General features: G+C 36.4%; 5 protein-coding genes across 6 annotated transcripts; 2 read left to right on the top strand and 3 right to left on the bottom strand.

Moving 5' to 3' along the window:
- Positions 1-1,568: 1,568 nt before the first annotated feature.
- LOC18613852 (transcription factor-like protein) lies at positions 1,569-5,074 on the top strand. The gene is made up of 4 exons (XM_007051296.3): positions 1,569-1,893; positions 2,219-2,757; positions 3,222-4,133; positions 4,429-5,074. Exons 1-4 carry the CDS (start codon positions 1,708-1,710, stop codon positions 4,715-4,717), a joined length of 1,926 nt encoding a protein of 641 aa, XP_007051358.3. The 5' UTR covers positions 1,569-1,707; the 3' UTR covers positions 4,718-5,074.
- Positions 5,075-5,291: 217 nt separating this feature from the next.
- Positions 5,292-7,452, bottom strand: LOC18613851 (UNC93-like protein 1). Its single transcript, XM_007051295.3, has 2 exons — positions 5,969-7,452; positions 5,292-5,806 (listed from the first exon to the last, which is right to left on the bottom strand). Exons 1-2 carry the CDS (start codon positions 7,129-7,131, stop codon positions 5,503-5,505), a joined length of 1,467 nt encoding a protein of 488 aa, XP_007051357.3. The 5' UTR covers positions 7,132-7,452; the 3' UTR covers positions 5,292-5,502.
- Positions 7,453-7,594: 142 nt separating this feature from the next.
- Positions 7,595-10,591, bottom strand: LOC18613850 (uncharacterized). 2 transcript variants are annotated; one of them, XR_001928309.2, is made up of 10 exons: positions 10,183-10,591; positions 10,063-10,116; positions 9,881-9,964; positions 9,629-9,754; positions 9,371-9,438; positions 9,100-9,169; positions 8,933-8,998; positions 8,778-8,855; positions 8,429-8,690; positions 7,595-8,186 (listed from the first exon to the last, which is right to left on the bottom strand). XR_001928309.2 is itself a non-coding variant. In XM_018122683.2 (9 exons), exons 1-9 carry the CDS (start codon positions 10,450-10,452, stop codon positions 8,649-8,651), a joined length of 858 nt encoding a protein of 285 aa, XP_017978172.2. In that variant the 5' UTR covers positions 10,453-10,591; the 3' UTR covers positions 8,199-8,648. The 2 variants fall into 2 exon arrangements, 1 of the variants encoding a protein (XP_017978172.2); XM_018122683.2 differs by lacking the exon at positions 7,595-8,186 and having other exon boundaries at positions 8,199-8,690.
- A 93-nt stretch (positions 10,592-10,684) lies between these two features.
- LOC18613849 (Plastid-lipid associated protein PAP / fibrillin family protein) lies at positions 10,685-13,858 on the top strand. Its single transcript, XM_007051292.3, has 8 exons — positions 10,685-10,991; positions 11,070-11,183; positions 11,296-11,430; positions 11,645-11,740; positions 11,971-12,051; positions 12,643-12,729; positions 13,147-13,208; positions 13,296-13,858. Exons 1-8 carry the CDS (start codon positions 10,830-10,832, stop codon positions 13,411-13,413), a joined length of 855 nt encoding a protein of 284 aa, XP_007051354.3. The 5' UTR covers positions 10,685-10,829; the 3' UTR covers positions 13,414-13,858.
- Positions 13,807-19,685, bottom strand: LOC18613848 (DUF3754 family protein, putative (DUF3754)). The gene is made up of 14 exons (XM_007051290.3): positions 19,064-19,685; positions 18,690-18,950; positions 18,410-18,589; positions 18,154-18,301; positions 17,535-17,869; positions 16,861-16,990; positions 16,501-16,629; positions 16,294-16,338; positions 15,378-15,457; positions 15,199-15,295; positions 15,013-15,102; positions 14,667-14,720; positions 14,148-14,213; positions 13,807-14,071 (listed from the first exon to the last, which is right to left on the bottom strand). Exons 1-14 carry the CDS (start codon positions 19,465-19,467, stop codon positions 13,919-13,921), a joined length of 2,172 nt encoding a protein of 723 aa, XP_007051352.3. The 5' UTR covers positions 19,468-19,685; the 3' UTR covers positions 13,807-13,918.
- Positions 19,686-20,205: the final 520 nt, after the last annotated feature.

The following is a 20,205-nucleotide window of genomic DNA, read 5'->3' as shown; positions in this document are numbered from 1 at the left end:
AAACGAAAATTTTATAAAGATATAATATTTAAAAAATTCATAAATTATTTCAGTAGATTCAAATAAAATTTTTATATTTTGATTTTAAATCAAATAAAATTTTTAAACATAATGTTAAAAAAAACTCATAAATTATTTAAAAATATTTAAATAAATATTTATTTTTTTATTAAATTCAATCAAATTTTTATATTTTTATTTTGGATTAAATAATCTCTTATAACTAATGATTAATTAATTATCATTAGTTAAAATATTACTTGTTATTTTATATTCGTATGATACTGATATAACTTTAATCAAGATGGTGAAAAATATTATATGATCATATTATCATTCCAAATTAACATGTTACATTATCATCAATTATAATAAATGAATATGTCATATCATTATTAATTTCAATATGTCAACATACTATATTAGTGCCACGTGATATCAAATTGTTATTAGTTAAAACATCATTTATTATTTATGTCATATGACATTAATGTAATATACTAACATATTGTAATAGATGAAAATATAACATGTTATGTAACATCATAACTTGGTTGCGTGGTATTTTCACATTTGATATCAGTGTCATTGACATAAAAATAATAAATAATATTTTGACTAATGACAGTTAGTTAATCATTAGTAATAAATACTTATTTGATTCAAAATAAAAAATATATAGATATGAGTAAATGCAATGAAAAAATTAAAAATTATTTGAATTTTTTTAAAATTAAAAATATTTAAAAATATTTAGTATAATATTTATAAAAAGTCTCTAAAATATTTAGAAAAATTCAAATAAGTTCGTTTACTCTTATTGCATTTAATAAGTCTTTATACTTTTATTTTTAAGCTAAATAATCTTTTTTATTTTTTTATTTTGAGTAAAATAAACTTATATGAATAATGATTGATTTAATCAAAATATCATTTGTTATTTTATAACACGTACGTTAACGTAATATACTAATATATCATAATTGTTAATGATATGACATGTTAATATATCATAATTAATGATAACATGACTGCTAATTTTGCATGATAACAAACTAATGTGATATTTGTTACATTTCACATTAATGCCAAGTAGATAAAAAATTATAAGTGATATTTTAACTAATGATAATTAATTAATTATTAGTTATAAAAACTTATTTGACTTAAAATGAAAATATATGTGCTTGATTAAATGTAATAAAATAATAAAAATTTATTTAATTTTTTTTAAATAATTTAAAAACTTATTTGAACATTATGTTAAAATATTTTGTCGAAACTAGCCCTAACAATGTTAATTTTTTCTTAAAAAAGCATAACAATGTTATTCTCGGTCCATTAACTTTTGGTTTAAGAAATTAAGTCAGCCATAATAAAAAAAACAGAATGCATTTAAAATTTTATATTTTTTAATAATTTATTATTTTAAGTAAATTTGTCGGATTATGATAAATTGGACTAGGCTTTCTAGCCCTCTTTGTACCAAAAACAAAATAAAAGCAACACCTCAAACCCAAAGTGAAATTAGCCCATACACAGGAAATCCGGGTCGGCCCATGAATCAGATTACCATCATCTTCCTCACGGCAAACGAGCATTAAAGTGAAAAGTCCAACACGGTGGTCCTCGAACTACAGAGCAAGTGAATCCGAAAACTCAAAAACTCGGCAGTTTACCCGCCGTGCCTGAGAAAAAGAAAGAACGATGTCGGCTAGATTGCTGAATAAAGTTTTGAAAGAACGAGAGCAACAAAAACAACACGTAATTGAAGAAGAGGAGCAACTAAATGGCGGCGAATCAGAGTCGCCGGATTCCGGTGCTCGTTCTTCAGTGAATCCCTTCGACCTTCTCAACGAAGGTGACGACGAGGACGAGGGTAATCCTGACCAGGTTTAGTTCCTTAACCCTATCCTGTATAACGATCCTTTTATTCGATTAATCCTTCATCGCGTTGAACTAGGAATAGCCGTTTGTATTAGCATATTTGGCTTTGGAATTAAGTTTCAATATTATTAATTTATTCCAAGGATTATAACTAAGGCTTTTAACTTGAAGATTTCAAGCTCCAAGCTGATGCTTTCTGGGCTTTGCATTTGTTAAAGAAACAAATTTTGATTATAGAAGTTTTAGTTGGAAACAATAATTTATCGTGTGCTAGTTACATTATATTGATCTAGTGATGTCCTTTGGAGAGTAATATGGGTTTCGGCTGCAGATGGATGCACCGGAAGTTGCTGATGAAACCTTGACCAGAAAAGAAGAACCACCTTCATTGAGAGGTACTACCAATGTAGTTTCGAGGTCTAATAACAAATCAAAGAAAAAGAAGAAAAAGAAAAGCAAAGAGGGTTCTTCAAGTATGGATAAACATGAAACGCCCTTGGATGTGACTTTAGATGCTTTATCTTTGGATGGTAGTTATTCTGGTCATCAGTCGGGTTCTAATAAACCCATATCAGAAAATGCTAAAGATTGTGGTGATTTAGTTAAACAGTATACAACGTCTATACTACAAGTGGATCCTAAGTATCTAAATGTTGAAAATGAGCTGCGGAGAATATTTGGTTCTAAGGTGGTCAAATCATTTGAGAAAAGCAATCAAAGCAGCACTTCCAGACAGGTACGTGGTGGAAGACGGGGAAGCCATCATATTAGGAAGACTGTTATGATATCTCCATCAGACCATTGGCCTCGCTGGGATGGATCTCTGTCGATGGAATTTCTGGAAACTAAGGATGGGTATCATTACTTCAGGTAGAAATCTTACTAAGTCTCTCTGATATTGCTAAAAACTTACTCTCCAATTTTGTATTTTTCTCACCCAGTTTGAGTGTATGTTACCAACTTGAGAAATAGTATGTAGATAGCTTTCGACATATATGAAATAGGAATCTATTTCTTTTCCACAGTTTCCTGAGTTGAGTGAAAATTTTACATGTTTTTGCAACATTTAGATGAGTTTAGATGTACAAAAAAATTAAAACTAGGCAGTGCTTTGGTGAACATTTTCACAGTTATTGAAATGCAATATGGGAACCAGAGCATATTTTCATCATGCAAAAGTGATGATTTACTAATTTCTAGGTGACCTTCTGCCTAGCTTCATTGATCTAGAGACAGAAAGATTCAAAAAGTATCAAATCAAGTGCAGTTCCCATATTTTTGGTTTTAGTTTGTTTACTGTGTCCTAACTTCGTGGTTTTGTTCATGTCTTGTAGATATGCACACTCGTCTTCCTATGATCAAGCTCAAAGAGCATTTGAAGCTGCTCAAGCTATTCATGACCTGAATGGCGTAGCTAGTGTTCTGTTGTATCATCCTTATCACTTAGATTCTCTTATAACCATGGCAGATTATTTTAAATTTGTGGGTGAGCATCAGATGTCTGCAGATGCTATTGCAAAGTGTTTATATGCCTTGGAATGTGCGTGGCATCCTATGTTCACTCCCTTGCAAGGTAATTGCCAATTGAAGTTCAGTCATGACACGAACAAGCCAATATTCAAAGCTCTTTTCACTCACATGAAAAACATGGATAGGCGTGGCTGTCATCGATCTGCTCTTGAAGTTTGTAAATTGTTGCTTGCATTTGATTCAGATGACCCAATGGGAGCTATGTTCTGTCTTGACTACTTTGCTTTGAGGGCAGGGGAGTATGCATGGTTGGAACAGTTCTCTGAAGACTATAGAAGTGATAGCTCCTTATGGTTGTTCCCAAATTTTTCATATTCCCTTGCTGTTTGCCGATTTTATCTTGAGCAAGAGGAATCCTCCCATAATACTTGTGTGGATGGCTCAATGGCTTTTTCAGCTGATCTTATGAATCAGGCTTTGATGCTTCATCCATCGGTCCTTAAGAAACTAGTAGCCAAGGTGCCTTTAAAAGATCAGGCATGGACAAATATACTCAAAAATTCCTTTTTCAATTCAGATCAAATAGGGATCCCATCTCTGGATCACCTGATTAATATTTATGTGGAAAGAAATTATCTAATATGGAGGCTTCCTGATCTGCAAAAGTTACTTCGAAACGGTGCCCTCCTTGTTATTGAAACACTAGGACATAATAAAAGTGATGCTAAGGATTGGGCTTGCGTGAGGAAAGAAGCATTCTCATCTGGCAAAAACGAGTAAGTATCAGGATATAAATTGTATTGTTGCTTTGTTTGTTATTTACTATATTTCCTTCGTCTTTGATTTGACTGCTATATTCATGTTTATTTGTTACATTTTAAGCACTAAATCCATCTATTTGCTGTCTCCAACTTAAGGGTGTGCTAAATTAGTGTTGGGGCTGAATATAGATAAAGCTGCTCTTAAATATACACGCAGCACTTTCATTGTGATTTGCTAGCTTAATTGGATTAGATGAGCTTATCACATAAATTGGAGTTTTGTGTGACAGTTTTTTCACCCTGTGGTCAGGTATGGTCATTTGTTGGTTCAGGAGTTCTCTGACACGGTGCAAACTCTTCCACCTGATAATCTGCAAAACTTTATGGTTGACATGAGGGAAGCTGCACAGATTGGGGGTCAGGTTGCCAATCCACCTGCTGGCGGTCATGCTCCTGCACCACGTGATGTTGCAAATCGCAATCCATTAGCCGTCCTGTTTGAGTCGTTGCTACCATGGGTTAATTATGGAGATGCAGGAGATGGCATAGTTGATGAAAACCAAGTTAATGGGCAAGGTCAAGACGATGAAGATCACTGAGTTGCAATGTATTAAGGGTTGACAGAAAGCTCTTAGGAAAAATAAGCCAGTTTTCAATAATGTCTCGGACACATATATCAGTTCCATGTGTAGAAGTCAATTTTTTTACTGTTCAGCCAGGAAGAGGTTCTTGCGTGTACAAAGATTTTTGTGGGGAATCAAAGCCAACTCTGTTAGTTGTCTTGTCAATTTTGTGGACATTTTTGGAGCATCCTGTACAAACTGATTCATTGCTTTTACATAGCAGTTCAACCATTTTGGAAAAGAATTTGTTTATCATGGTAGTAGAACGCACAAGCATTGCAAAATTGTTGATACTATCGACCACCATCCGGTGGATCCATTTGGGGAGTCAAATTTAGCATTCAGAAGATTTGTAGACTTAATTCTTTTTACTGATCGATAGTTTGAATTATTGGGATTGTTGAGAATTGGCTACCAGCATTTCTAGCGATGTAGTGTGCAGATTTCAATTTGTTGAACCAAGTGACCAGGAACCCTTGCATTTTATCTCTGAAGATGAGGAGCTAGGATTAGACAATTAGATGTCATGAACAGGATGCTGATGTGCACATTTCCTATTACAATCTCTGAACTTGTATTATTTTTTTTTTTTAAAAAAAAGGTAGTTCGCAACCTGTTTAGAACAACAATTCTACAAACCAAGGAATAGAATAGTAGAAACATTTAATACATGAAGAATTCCATTAATTTCAGATTTCACCTTCTGGAACTTTTATTTCCACTAGATGAACAAGAACTTTGAAAGGGGATAAAAAAATTTGTCAGGTAGACTTGCCAGGTACTTGAGAAGCATCCCTTTCTGCAGCAGGAGTAGACTTGCCAACTTCTTCGTAACCATCTTTGATTGAAGCAGGGGGAGGGAATCCGGAAGCAGTCTCAGCATCCTCTGCAGACTTACTGTCATCCTTTACTGCCAAATAAACAAGGAGCCCCAGCAATGGATAACTCAAAGTGGTAAGAGCCCAATTGATAATCAGCTGGTTGAGCAAGGGAACCTTGTGTTTGTCAACTTGCCAGGCAACTGCAGCTCCTGCACTCTGCGCTCCTTTGTAGAAACCGGCATATCTGCAAGTTTTATGCGGACAATCAGTAAGTGAAGCGAAGGGCTTATGAACTCTACATATATGCAGCCATGTCCTCCAATTGACATTAGGAGCTAGAAATTATTAAGGATACACGAAATGAATTATTTAATATTTATGGGGTGAAGGGGCAAAAAAGAATTGCCTGCTGAGGGTCTCTGAGTTATCAGCTAATGCTCCAATCACCCAATAAACCAAACTTTGAAACATGGCATCCAATAATCCATAGCAAAAATATAATACGAATGGTCCAGCAAAATCGTTTCCTGAGTTTTTGAAGTCCAACCGCTTGGGAAGCTTGTGAAAAGAATAATTTAACTGGCTGGCAAGCCCACCACCCCAAATTGCAGTCCCAAGCACAGCAACAACTCCAATCCCAACCAAACCTCTTGTTCTTCTGCTCTTGAAACTGAAGTCCAAAACATATCCAATTCCAACTGAACCTATCATTTGAGCCCCCCAATAAAAGACATTGTTCAATCCTCTTGTTCTCAGATTAAACTTCAAACCGTTAAAGTTATTGAACTGGTAGGTGTAGAAGAAGTTGCTAGCCCAGGCAGCTGGGATGATGAGACGCAGCTTCCAATTACGAAAGAGCTTAACGATCTCAAAAGCCTCTATGTAAACATTTGAATATTTGATGTTGGTGCAGCGAGTACCATCATCTCTGACAACACGATCGGGGGATAAAATTGCAGATGAGATGAGCGCACCAGCTGACATGAAACACATGAAGGTAATATACGTCTTGTCATTGACAGATTCGGAATTTTCACGGTGGTAGTTCAGGATGAAAGGTATGAGTCCACCCATAACACCACCCAAATTAAAAATAGTCCAGAAGAGAGAAATATAGGTGCCTTTACGGTCAGGGGTGGGATAGGAAGTCATGATAGCACCTTGTCCAGCCCAAAGAAGGCCTGCACCGACGCCAAGCAAACCGCCGGCGATAATTGGAAAAGTCTGGTCGTGATGGTGATTGTAGTAAAGGAAAGAGCCCGCATAAAGGACATACGTGGAGCAGCCTACGGCAAGGGTAATCCTGGGTCCAAAGATGTTGTAGATGCCACCACCAAGGATTCCAAAGACGGAAAAGGTGGTGTACAGAGCTGTGTTGGCGTTATTTGCTGCCGTAGGGTCGACCTGGCCACCACCTCCCATGCCAGAAAGGGCATTGAACATGCCAGGACAACAGAAACATACTAGACCTATTAAGCTGACCTGGACGAGGGGTGAGTTGTACCTGAAAAGTGAAGATCTCACAGGTACTTCGGCTGCTGCTTCCTCATCTCCTGGGAATCCCATCATTGATTCGGTTACTTTAATTCGATTCTCCCGAAAGGGAGAATCTTATATAGAAGCAAGTATGGCTCTTCATTGAGGAATATAACATTGGTTTCTGCGTGGGGAGCTTTGGATGGAACTCCTGTTGTTCCCATTGTCTTTCCGTTAGGAACAACGTAGGCTCACCTTTTCACCTCTTTTATATATTTTTTTCTTGTTTTTCCCCTTTAAATATTTCATAAAACTTTTATCCAGAACATGTCAGCTGCCATGCCAGGTTATGGTCATGCTAAGTTAATGATTCAAAACATTTACCTATTCACTTTGTTTTGTCGAGAGGCAGCTGTTCAGAATACTTTGCTCTGTAATAAGCTCTGAATAATTTAGGTAGAAAGACAAATTGGATGGGTACAAAATACCCTGTATGCGTCTTCCAAGGATGATTTCTACAAGGAACGGTGATGTCAGATGATGGAAATTTTGAACGGACATTAAGGATTTCTTGTCCTGTTATCTCTCCTTGATGAATGAGCATGCTCATTGTCCTATAATTCTCAACTATATAAAATAGGTATATGGAAAAAAAACAGTATAAACGAAAACAGCAAACCATAATTTCTCCAACGACAGAAGGCACCATAAAACAGATGAGAGTGACAAAATTGACGAAAGCGGCCCATAGACCAACGTAGCAGAGAGGACATCTTTGAACGGACTTTAAATTTCCGATGGTTCCAACATAACAACGTCAAATGAAAGCTGTTCCCAGCAGAGAAAAGTTGACGTCTTTTTCCACCAAACAACGATTTTGCATCATCAAGGGGTACTCTGGCATCCATGTAACGCTACTTTCAAATAAAATTCATAACCCAGTATTCCGAATAAGTACAAGGCTGAGGGGTGATCCAAGTGGAGAAATTTTGGCCACAGCCTTTTTGTTTTGTGGCCTTAAACCATGCAATAAGCACCGTCACAATGGCATAGTTGGACCCCTAGATGCAAACAAACAGCTTTCTTACCTCGATTCCTGTTGCATGCAGAGATCTAAAACGGGAAGAAACAACCGCTGGAAGATCATTCTGCCGAAGATAAAAATAGAAATGCTAAGAAAGGATATTATACGAAACTAGGAAACCTGTAATGTATACATTTTTCATTCAAAAATAGACAAGCAGTCTCAAGTAATTTCTAGCTCTGTCTTGTTGGTTGTTACAACAAAACAAGGGGGCAAATGTACATCTGGATGATCCCCAGCCCCTACCTTGCTTTCAAGGGGAACAGAATTCATCTAACAAGCATACATCGATGGCCAGCACTTTACCTGTCTGAATGAATTTCAAAGGATGTGGCGGGCCTGTTGATGGTCGCACTGGTTTAAAGACTTGACCTTCAATCAACCCACTAGGCACCTGTCAAGTAAATTAACTACGTGACCATTTTAAAATATGAGTGCCTTTTCCAGAGGATGTTGCACAAACATGAACCATGGTTTTGACTTCCTAGGAATAAACCAACAAGTCAAGCAGTAAGTATGACTTAGATCATCGTTTTTGGCAGATTGTCATTCCATCTCCAATAGGTACCTAATGTTCCAAAAAGTGCAGGGTTATTGACAAACTGAATAAATTCCATAAATTTGTTTAAAATGAGCAGACAATGCAACTACTTACCATACTGATGCTTACACGCTTGTCCTCCATTACATTTCTATTGAAATTCCTAATGCTAACAGTCTTCGCATCATTTACCTGTTACAAAAAGATCATTAGAAAATAAACTTTATTTGAAAGGGGCAGATTTTATGAATCATAGACAAACAATTTACCAATGGGTCAGCAACTTTTCCATGCCAAAGGACATTATCAACCACGATGAGTCCCCCAACCCTAACCTGTAAAACAAAACCAACTATAAGCTAAAATTTGCTGGCAAAGAAGTGAGTTAAAGTATTTAACAAAATAATGAACGCTTGAAATTCTATTTAGGCATTACCAACTGTAGTAGCAGTTCAAAATATTCTTGATTCATCCTCTTTTCAGCATCCACAAATGCAAAATCATAGCTGCTTTAAAAAGACACCTGTGAGTCATCATATTCATCAGAACCTTAGAAATTGTTAAAAGAGAGAATTTTCATTGACATCCTGCTAAATTAAGAAAATTAGCAACGCATGCGAAGAATGGCAAACTATCATTCATTTGCAATGAGAAAATATGGATTGAAACAAATGCACCATAGTGTAAACATTGCATGCTAAATTCACCTGCAAGCCTCACCATTCAGAATCATAGATTTCAAGGCATCCGCAGCTAGTCCATGTTTCACAATTACCTAACACCAACAAACAACTTAGTTCTATCTAGATACCATTGAAATAAGTATGATTAGTGCAAACATGTAGGATAATTTATTGCATTATTTCACCATTGTCGAAATCAAGACAGAGGAAAATGAAAACTCAAAATACTAGTAATACTGTTTCAAAAGGGGAAGAGATGTTGATCACATAATATATCCTTACCTTCTGTGAAACACCGGCTAGCTCATAATACTTTTTTGCAACCTCAAGAGATCTAGCATCCCTTTCACAGGCAACTAAACAGCCTGATTCTGGTAGAGCCAATGCAATAGCCAATGAAGAGTATCCCTAAAGAAAAAACAACACGAATTCTCTTTACTAGAATTTATCTACCTTCAACAAGAAAGGGAATAGTTCCAACAACGTAGCTTAGTTCATTAATAGGCTGAATTCAATAAGACTGCATAAACTTACAGTGTAAACACCGATTTCGATGCATCTTTCAGCCCCCAGAATCTGCACTAGCATCGCTAGTAACTGTGCTTGATCAGGAGACACCTTATAAAATTAAAGAAAAAAAGAAAACAAAAAACAAAAATTTATCACCTGTTTTGCTAAAAAGGAAAATGAAAATTGCGTGATTGATAATTTGGTACCTGCATTTGACTACCGCGCATATTGGCGGTTTCTTCGCGTAACTGTCGGAGAATCTGGAACAGGGTAAACAAAAAAATTAGGGCAAATTTTTTTTTTAAGTTGGAATTTTTGACAAGTACCTGAGGCTCGCGAACATTGGCGAGAATATAATCGTAAAGCCGAGGAGTGATGCTGATGACTTGCTTCTTACCGTATTTTTCATCCTCCGCTACGATAAATGGTGCGTTTGATGAAGACGAGCAATTTCTCGTGAGATTATTCAACTTTAAGAATCTGGATTTGGCGGTTAGAGAAGATAAGGCATGGAATTGTTGCCGTCTACTTAGATAGACTACGGCGCGTTGATAGGCTGAGGCAGAGCATCGACTAATTGCAAAGCCGGTGGCCATTTGGGGAAGAGATAAGGGAAGAGCTGAATGTGTAGTATTGTTAGCGGGAAGTGATCGAGTTGTTGCGGCGCCTTTGTCATGGCTCGGGTCGGGTTACTTCTGCCGGTTAAAAAGGGTCCAAATAAAATATACTAAAAATAGAACTCCATGGGTCCCGCAGCGCAAAACGATCGAAAATAGAGGGAAATGGATAACCGGAGAAGTGGTAGCTCTAAGCTCTAATTAGCTTATATCAAAACAAGCACCAATTAAAGCTGTGAACAATAAAGCAAACCCAAAATCCTTTCCTTTCTTTGACTTAATCCAATTTCTTCAGTTATTAACTGTCATATTTGGGAAAAATCATAATCCCCATTGTTACCAATCTGTGAACCGTTATGGAATTAGCATTTGCTGCTTCAGTGTATCCAGGAAATGGGAAGAGAGCTATCCATGAGATAAAGACAAAACCTCTCCGTTCAAAACTCTTTACCACCAAGAAACGGTCTTTTCACAACAAGTTTCTATGTTCAGTTGCTGTTGCTCCTGACGGGAATCGGGTTAGCATCCTTTCGTCGCTTTCCTTTATTATGACTTTCATTTTTGGGTGGCAATGGGATTTGCTTTTCTGGGTTCAGGTGTCTGAGGTTGAGTTAGAGAATAAAAAACATGATCTTCTCCGGGCTGTTCAAGAGACACAACGGGGGCTTATTGCAACTGCTGATCAACGCTCAATTATTGAGGAGGCTCTGGTCTGGTCTGCTTTCCCCCATTCTGGAAAATAGAGAGTAAATTTTGAAGTAAAGATGATTTTTTTTTTCTTAATGTTATGGTATTTTCCTTTTGGGTTGTCAAATTTTGTAGGTCAGCGTTGAGGGATACAACATGGGTGCACCAATTGACCTGGTAGTGCTGGATGGAACATGGCGCCTGCAATACACGTCGGCCCTTGATGTTCTCATTCTTCTGGAAGCTGCTGCAAGGCTTCCCTTTTTTCAGGTACCAACGCTGGAAATTCTGTCATAGTATTCCGTTGCCCTTGATTATAGAATGCATTACGTTGTTTAGATTTTGTTCAATTCTTGTTAGGAGGGTTTTCATGTTCTAGGATCAGGTTTAGTTCTTTGTGGTTACAAAGTTTGAATTATGTTACTTGTGTTGTCAATCAATTGCTAAAGAGATTTGCTTTGATTCTTGCTGTCATATGGAGTAGGTTGGTCAGATCTTCCAGAAATTTGAATGCCGGGATCGGTTAGGTGGAGGTGTCATCCGAAATGTTGTTCGGTGGAGTATTCCAAATTTGTTAGAGGTAAACTTTGACTTTCCATCCCTCCACCTGTGTTATCGTGCATAACATATGCTAGGCTAGAATCATAGATCCTCAAGTAGTTGCACTTTTATACTCCAAGTTGGGGTGTGTACCTACTTTTTGCTTCAGCAATACTAGCTTCCATTACATCAACCCCAAGAATTTACTTAACTGATTATTCTTGAAGAAAATATAGTTTTAAGGAATTTTGTCTTTCTATTGCTTTACAGGAGCAAGAAGGTGCCACTCTGGTTGTTTCTGCTAAGTTTGATGTTGTTTCTGTGCGGAACATCTATCTTCAGTTTGAAGAGGTCAACTCCCCTGTCCTTTTTCTTGAAACCATTACTTCCATGAAAGGTAGACTGTTTCCTACTGCTGTTCAATCTCGAGATTAGAACTCTGGAGGAACATGCATGGTAGCAATTTATGTCCTTGTAAGTTTTGATAGAGAAGGTCTTCCCAGGAATTCACAAGCTAGAAAGAGTTGTGGTGGAGATTTTGGATATCTAACTGCCTCTAGGTTTTTTATTATTCCATACAACCATACAAGAATTGCATAGCCTTAAATGTGCCTAGTTAGTCTTTAAAGGAATGCTCAGGTAACCCCTAGTGCATAACTATCTTCTTGTGAGAATGTTTTTTTTGAAAGTTGTGAGAATGTTGATACACAGAAACCCGTCCATGATCGAGTCTTTTCATCTCTTTTCGTTCCTTTTATCTGAAGCTGTAGGTCATACCATCTGCAAACAAAATGGTTAGTTTTGTGTGGGTAAGTTGGCCTTTAGATTAGCGGTCCAAATCATGGTTAAAGTTTCATACTGTCTTTACTAGTGGAAGATGAAAGTGGATTTTCATTTTTGTTTTTTTTAACTGATCTCAGGTCTGCATGTTGTATTTGGCAGATAAAAGTTCAAGATATAAACATCAGTGAACAGCTGCAGGCTCTAATTGCTCCAGCACTCCTTCCAAGGTCATTTTTAAGTCTACAGGTACATAATTATTTCCTGAATTTTTTGTTGGCATTGTTTGTTTTTGGGTTCTGCTATTCTGCATTTCTCCATGTGAAAAGTTGGAGTCCTGTGTCTAGTTATATTCACTAATTTAGGTTCTTCAATCTTCAGGTAGTAACTGATTCTCATCGGTGATGTTGAGCTCACTATGAACAAATGCCAATTATATTTTTTTTTTCTAATCTACTTTGATGTTCATTATCATATTAGCTTTTCTCTTAGCTATGTCTTTGAATTGATGCTGGGTGACTCAGCAAATTCAAGTCATTTGATTGTCTAGGAATTGTAGAATCGTGTGTTTCTCTATAGGTTACAGTTGTGTGCTTCTCTATGTGGTTACAGTTGATTGTACATTGGTATTTGTTTTTGAGAATTCCTTTGGATGCTTATGTGCAGATTTTGCAGTTTCTCCGAACATTCAGAGCTCAAGTTCCTGTAAGAAACCCAGGGACTGGAAGGTATATGTAACCCACATGTGCATTATCATAGCTCTTAAACATGTTGAGAATATTGCCATATGAATGGTGAAAAATATCTGATTGCAGGAGATCAGTGGGAGGACTTTATTACCTTTCATACCTGGACAGGAATATGCTCTTGGGCAGAGCCGTTGGAGGTGGAGGAGTCTTTGTGTTTACCAAAGCTCAACCCCTTGAGCTCTAAGGACCGAGTTGAATTTGTGTCTCAATTAGTAGAACCTCCATATTGCAAGTTCAGAAATTGGAAAGACGGGAAACATTCAAACAAGTTATCATTACTCAAGAAATCCAAAGAATCGAAGCATAACTACAACCTGCAATGCCTTCTCCAGAAGTGATGAAATTTCCTGCTGCCTAATAGTTTTCTGACCTTTTTCTACTTTCATGTATAAAGGACAGAGTAATGCCGATGCATGTATAAAGGAGAGAGAGAGAGAGAGAAACAAAGGACAGAAAACTTTTGGTTTTCTTGCCTTGAGTTTTTTCTTTTAATACACATTATTATATTTGAAAAAAGATTGCATACACATTCCTCATTTTGTGGAAAACTAAGGGATATGTAAGTTTATAGATCAGGTACAGAAGCAAAATGTAATATTTCATAAGGAGAAAATGATTACACGTCTAAATCTTCCAGACTGATGTACAGTAGTTGATGGTAATGGAATTTGGTAATTGTAATACAAACACTAACCAAGCAAATCATGCCAACGATCTTTAAGAGCCTCATATGCCTTAGGGCAAGGAACCGTGTCAAGCTTGAGTCTTCCATCAACAGTTGTTTCTGTCACTAGGCCCAACCTTACCAAAGTATTCAATGCCTTGTCAACTGGCATTTCAACCTGCAGTCGCTTCAATCCAATGAGAAATCAACAGATATTTCAACTTTAGTAGATAATACTACTCCAATTGTATTACCTTTCGTTTAAAAACGTCATACATAAATCTTTCACATTTCTCTCCAACTTTTTGGTGACAAGCAGCCTGCAGTAAGAATTCTTGTTAGTGATCTACTTAGCATACTGGATGATGCATTAAGAATGGCAGTAAAGTTCCCTTCAATTTAATTCAAGAGACATAGAGTATATACAAAGAGCATAGGCCAATAATAGGCAAACATTCCCAACAACCAATAGATAAGTCACCAACTCTTACAAGGCAACATTTGCATGCAACTCCATCTCAAAGCACAATGTAGTCATCAGAAATAAGGCCAGGGATTGGCATGAAAACTGGACAAAGTTAGGATTACCCTGGTCTAGGAGTTCCCCTTTTTGCTGGATAAGAACAATCAAGGATTGATCTAATTGAGGCCACCAGCCCTAAGAACTTAAAAACTATATGCCTGTCCTCGATTTGAAAGCCTCATAAATACAAACAATGAGGCACTTCTACAACAATCATATGATTATCAGAAATGGGATGCAAAGAACAAACCTGACCATTCTCCATGTTAAGCAGGATAGCATAGGTTAAAATGGCCTCCTTGTACTGCAGATAATGAGGATGGGAAAAAAGAGTCACAAAAACTAGAACAAGAACAATTTATATAACATAAATATAGCTGGTATAAAGATTTTATAAAAATATTAATTTCAGGAATCTCTTATTCTCTGTTCAATAGAAAAATCATGAAATAGTCAGTCTAAGTCTAAATTCCAAAAGGGATGAAAAACAATAAGCTCATATACTGTTCAACAATTTCTATGCAGCTCCATTTCCCCCTCAATTGAATACTTATTATTATGCTTTTGCAAAATAAATAGCAGAAAGAGTTTCTCACTTGCTGCTGTTCAGAAGCATCCAAAAGAAAATGAACTGAGCCAAAGCCACTTGCCAAGGTTTTCTCATAAAGGGTCTTGTTAACCAAAAGCTGTGGAAACAGATTGCTTTAAGAAATTGTTTAAATACTTAAAATGGATAAATATAATTATTCCCAGTACTGCATGGAAAAATTTTGATAGCTTACCTGATACCTATCCCAAGTCTGTTTGTAACCCAACGCCACGCGGGACACATATATTATCAGAGCAGTGATTGCAACCACATCAAGAAATATTGCTGATCTGAAAAAAAAATGAAATGACATTTTCTGATGGAACTAACTTTTTTCACAGAAAGATCACATGAAAATACAACGAGACGTACGGCGAAGATAAAATGTCCTCGAATTTGTAATTTATGAAAAATGCCAAAAGTCCCAATATTGTGGCTACATCCAGGCGTACCTGCAAGTGAAGTTCAAGAATATCAAGTCCAAAGGTTATTTAAATAAATTATGTACTTGAATATACTAGGGTTAACCAGGTACGCATGAGCTAGCTCCAGTCCTTAGCCAAGGCCAATCAACCTTCATGCCTTAATTTCATGTGTTATCACATGCTTCCTTGTCACTATTCTTTTTACAAAGACTGTAGAAATAACACAGATGTTGAAAAATAACCTCCTATCTATAATGACAAAGTTTTTGAGGCACTTTATCCTTTAATTCTATTTCTCCAGCTATACTGCCGTTCTATGATGTTGAAGAGATACAATGTGGTGAGATACATCCGGATGTGGAAAGTCCAAAGGTCATGGTGATTACCTTTTTGTTGCTTAATGACTCATGCAGAACTATATATGAAACTGAGTCTAGGGAACCAGGGTCCAAAAACCTTTACCAGTCAACAGCTCAGTCCAATAGGAATCTGATTGAGCTAAAGAAATGATGTATCTGTGAAACTAATAGTGTAGATTGCTAGTGTTCCAACAGGATTGATTTCCACTCCAGAGTGTGTCTTTCATTAACTGAATCAGTTAGATGCATCGATGAAACACCATGAGCAGAAGCTGTGCTAAACAAGGAGTGAAAATTCCTTACGTTTGGAAAAGAATTTTTTGAGGTTGAACAAACTCATCTCTTAGAATTTTAGAAAATACTTGTTTGAAATCCATATTGCCTCCTAACCAGTTGATTATCATTGAGTTTATGAACTGACAGGGAACTATAAATATAGAGTCTAAAATATAATTTGTTAAAATCAAATTAGAACAGCATGGATATTATTAACCTTGTTCATACCGTGTCTATGATACGGAAAGACAGCTTTTTGTGAGGAAAAATAACCTACAAATAATCAGACAACAAAGTGAAAATTCAGAGACATATAAATGAAGCATCATGACCTAAATTAAAAAAAAAAAGATAAGATTAAAAAAATTATAAAACAAAAGAAAAGCATAAATGTGAAAGAGAATTGACAGACATTGAGTTGTTAGGACTATTTACTGGTAAATCTGGAATAGGAATTCTCTTGTAGATCTTTAGTTGTGATGCTTGAGCCTCAGCGTTATCTTCAGTATCTTCTTCAGCAAAATCCTTTGTATAAAGCAAAATTAATTCTTGAAATGCTGGCTCCTGACCAGAAAAGATACCAAAGTTTTACAAACAACATTGAGTGGTATCAAAACGTGAAAATTCTAGATAAAATTTGGCCACTACCAATGTTTTACAATTAGATGATCCATGCATGCAGGTAAGCTAATAGGTAGATAAAAGCAAGAAACTTCAATATCTATCCTAAAAGCATCAATAACCATAAAACATAAGCAAAGAAAAATCATGAATGGTTCAAAATGGAAGAAATACCTGGAGGACTGACCATGAAAGGAGAATGGAAACAGAAGTTTTTAACATTTTCCAAACATCATTGCCACAGTATTTCCTTGTAGCCGGTCTCCATATATCACTGAGTGATATCCTTGATAAGAAAGTTGGCCTGAGTGAAAAATTCTTTTATTACTTAATAAGAAAGTTGTCATAGATAAAAACTTCTAATATCACATCTAATCCTTATAAAGCATACATCATAAGATGATATGATGTCAGATCAAATCGACCAAAATCACATCAAAGCATTATAAAGCATGCATTATAAGATGATATGAAATCAGATCAAATTGATTTTCTTTTTCCGGAACAGTAGTCTATGTATCAGCGCATTCAAGTAACACCTTAGGTTTTCTTATTCACGTGTCAGCAAACAGATCATCTTCCAAGTACATCACTCAGTCAAATAGTTAATATGCTTAGCTTTAATGAGAAAAAACAATTACTCGTTGAAGGAATGACCAATAACCTAAAAAATAACAAGTACCAGAAGGCAATCTAAGCCAATGTCATCTCAACCCTTCCCATTACACCCTGTCCATGAAATGAAATCTGAACATGAGGCATTAGACACACACAATCCCGTTGACTGTGGAGGAAATCTCCTAAGTCCTCAATACATAAAGAATATAAAGGAGTTAGGTTGAACAAACCTTAAATAAGGTTCAGAAACAGTACTATCACTGTGAGCCTGAAATGGTCTTTCTGATGTAGGACGTATAACTCCAATCCGTGCAAGCAACTTCCTTAAAAGCCTTCCACGGGGTCCAACTGGAGACAGAAAACCTTCATAGCGACTAATTGCCCTCTGTGCTGCCAGCCAAATAGGAAGGTCACAATCTGATAGTTGGTCCATCCCCGGCACATTTTCAAAATTTTGCTCATTATTAAAATATGACCGTTGAAAGAAGGACACTTCCTCAAGCCAAAGCTTCACTCTCCCAATCCAGTTTTGTGTTTCCTCTTCCTGAGAAGCATCCTTGAGAGCCTGTCCTAGAGTAATAAAGACGAACTTTGTCAGATTGGAAAATATATAACCCAACACGAGAGGGTTAAAAGAGTAAAAGATAAACAAATAACACAATCCGAACTCCAAAGTGATAGTTATTGATTAAATAAAAGAGATCAACCAGCATCAAAGATCAATCATTGACACGTTAAAAGGTTATTCTAAAGGATATCTGTGCAGTCAATTTCCATTTAGAGAACCTCATTTATGTGCCATTTGCTTTCCAATTAATGCTGGGAAGTCATAGAGGAGAAGGCAATAACCTCATTGAGATTGTAAGAAATCCATTTGCCAACTTTCCCTACTGGTTTTGATATAATGGAGAAGATTCCTCGCAGGAGTCTGGATTGCAAGTAATCCAGCTTTTCAACAATCAGTAGACCCTTCTGCCTCTCAGTTGCATAACCCCGCCTGTGAGAAAAGAGGTCATTTCAAAAGTAAAAAACTCCAATATCTTACTGGTGAAAGCATATGTAGTAAGCAAGCGCACGCACACGCACACAAAAGAAACTAAATTACCGGAATATAATTGCATTGGATTCAGAGGCTCTCTTCCAGTCAACATATATCGGCAACGTAAGGAGATAATCAGTGTTCAAAGCATTTGTCAACATCAAATCCCTAACTGATAGTTCTTCAAACTGAGCATCATTAAGAAGTTGCATAAAAGCTCTTTGAAAACGAGTAGCGACCGCAACTCTGCAATTAATTTTTGCATTAAAGTTTTAATTTAACCAAGACACTAATTTGAAAAAATAAAAAAAAACAACTAAGTATGTGGCTGAAATTTAAGACTAACCTGGACTTGTCATCGGAATATCTCCTAACATTTTTAGCTGAAGAACTTAGAAAATTCGTCAAGTCCAGACCATAATTGAACCTCGTGTCAGGTTCGATGCTATCCTCGGTCAAGTTAGATGTTTCACCGTTGGCTACAACTTCCGATTCTGAAACGGCCGTTTTCTTTCTTTCTCTCTCCGTGGAATGAGAAAAGTAATAATCGGTTCGCATTTGTTCCAAAATGCTTCTGTGTTCAGCGTGAAGGATAGAATCCAAACACCTGAAAATTAATTTTTACACCGCAAAAGGAAATTTCAAACTTGAACGCAGTAGAGAAGTAATCGGGGAAATCTTAAAATATACACTAAATAAAAAAAAAACCATAAAACTTACGAAGAGAGGAGGCGAAATTGACGAGCATCTTCGTCTTGAGAATCGAACAGTCTCGATACAATAGCATCCAAGAGCTCCGCCTTGGAAACCGGTATGTATTTCTGTCTGGAAACTTGAATTCTTGAAATTCCTGGTTTTTCTTCTTCTTCTTCTTCTTCCTTTTCATTTTCGTTTCTTGGAACAAGATCCTCGGTATCGCTCAGTGTTAATCTGACGTCGTCACTTCTGGATTCAATTGGTTCAGTGGATATAGCCCGGAGCCTCGGAGAGATACCGGGAACCTTGAGAGTTGCAGCGGCTCTTAATATACGGTAAGAATCGAGCGAGCGAGCACCATACAAACGGTAACGTTTTAAGGACGATGATGGAACGGTTACGCTGGTGAGAGTTTGCCAAGAAAACATCAGATCGCGAAGAAAAGTTTCGAAGGAACTCTCGCGGGTTTTTCAGTTGAAGAGTTTTCTTTTCTTTTTAAATTATTTTTAGGCCAGGTGGGTCTGAGGACTGAGGAGTGTTAGTTTAGTTAAGTTCAGTCAGGAGCGTAACGGCATGAACTTTTGAAAGGAGAGGTTAACGGCTGAAGGAAAGTAATTTGGATAAGGAAATCGGGGCCGATAATGGCTTGGCCCAGTAATCTTCTTCGAATTTATTGCTTCCATTTTTTTTTTTTGCCTACGTTTGTATGTGACTACAGTCTACATGAAACTGTATGAAACTATGAAACGCCACGTAGTTCCTTCCGTACGATGGCGGCGCCTGTTTAGGCGGGTGGAGGTTGAGTCCGGGTACTATTTTTTAAATAATGTATACTTAAATATATATATATATGATAAATTTTTTTACGATATAGTAAATATTAATTATGATACTACTAGTTAGTAGTGTGTTATTAAGATATTTAGGAATAATTCAATCTTTTTTTAAAGAGAATGGATGTGATTTAATAAATAAAAAATACTTATTTTAATAATATAATATTATAGAAGAAAGACAATTACCTATTGATATTTTTATTATTTAATTTTAATTATTTAGCTTTTATTTTAATTAACTATGTCCATTAATCTATTGGTTTTCCTTTTTTTGTTTTGAAAATTAATCTATTGGTTGTTAAACATGTTTAAGAGTTTATTATTAGTATT

The sequence above is a fragment of the Theobroma cacao genome, chromosome 1, assembly GCF_053813885.1.
Source record: "Theobroma cacao isolate CCN51 chromosome 1, ASM5381388v1, whole genome shotgun sequence".
NCBI classification, from domain to species: domain Eukaryota; kingdom Viridiplantae; phylum Streptophyta; class Magnoliopsida; order Malvales; family Malvaceae; genus Theobroma; species Theobroma cacao.
The sequence above is the reverse complement of the archived record's forward strand: the minus strand, read 5'-3'. Positions and strand labels throughout refer to the sequence as shown.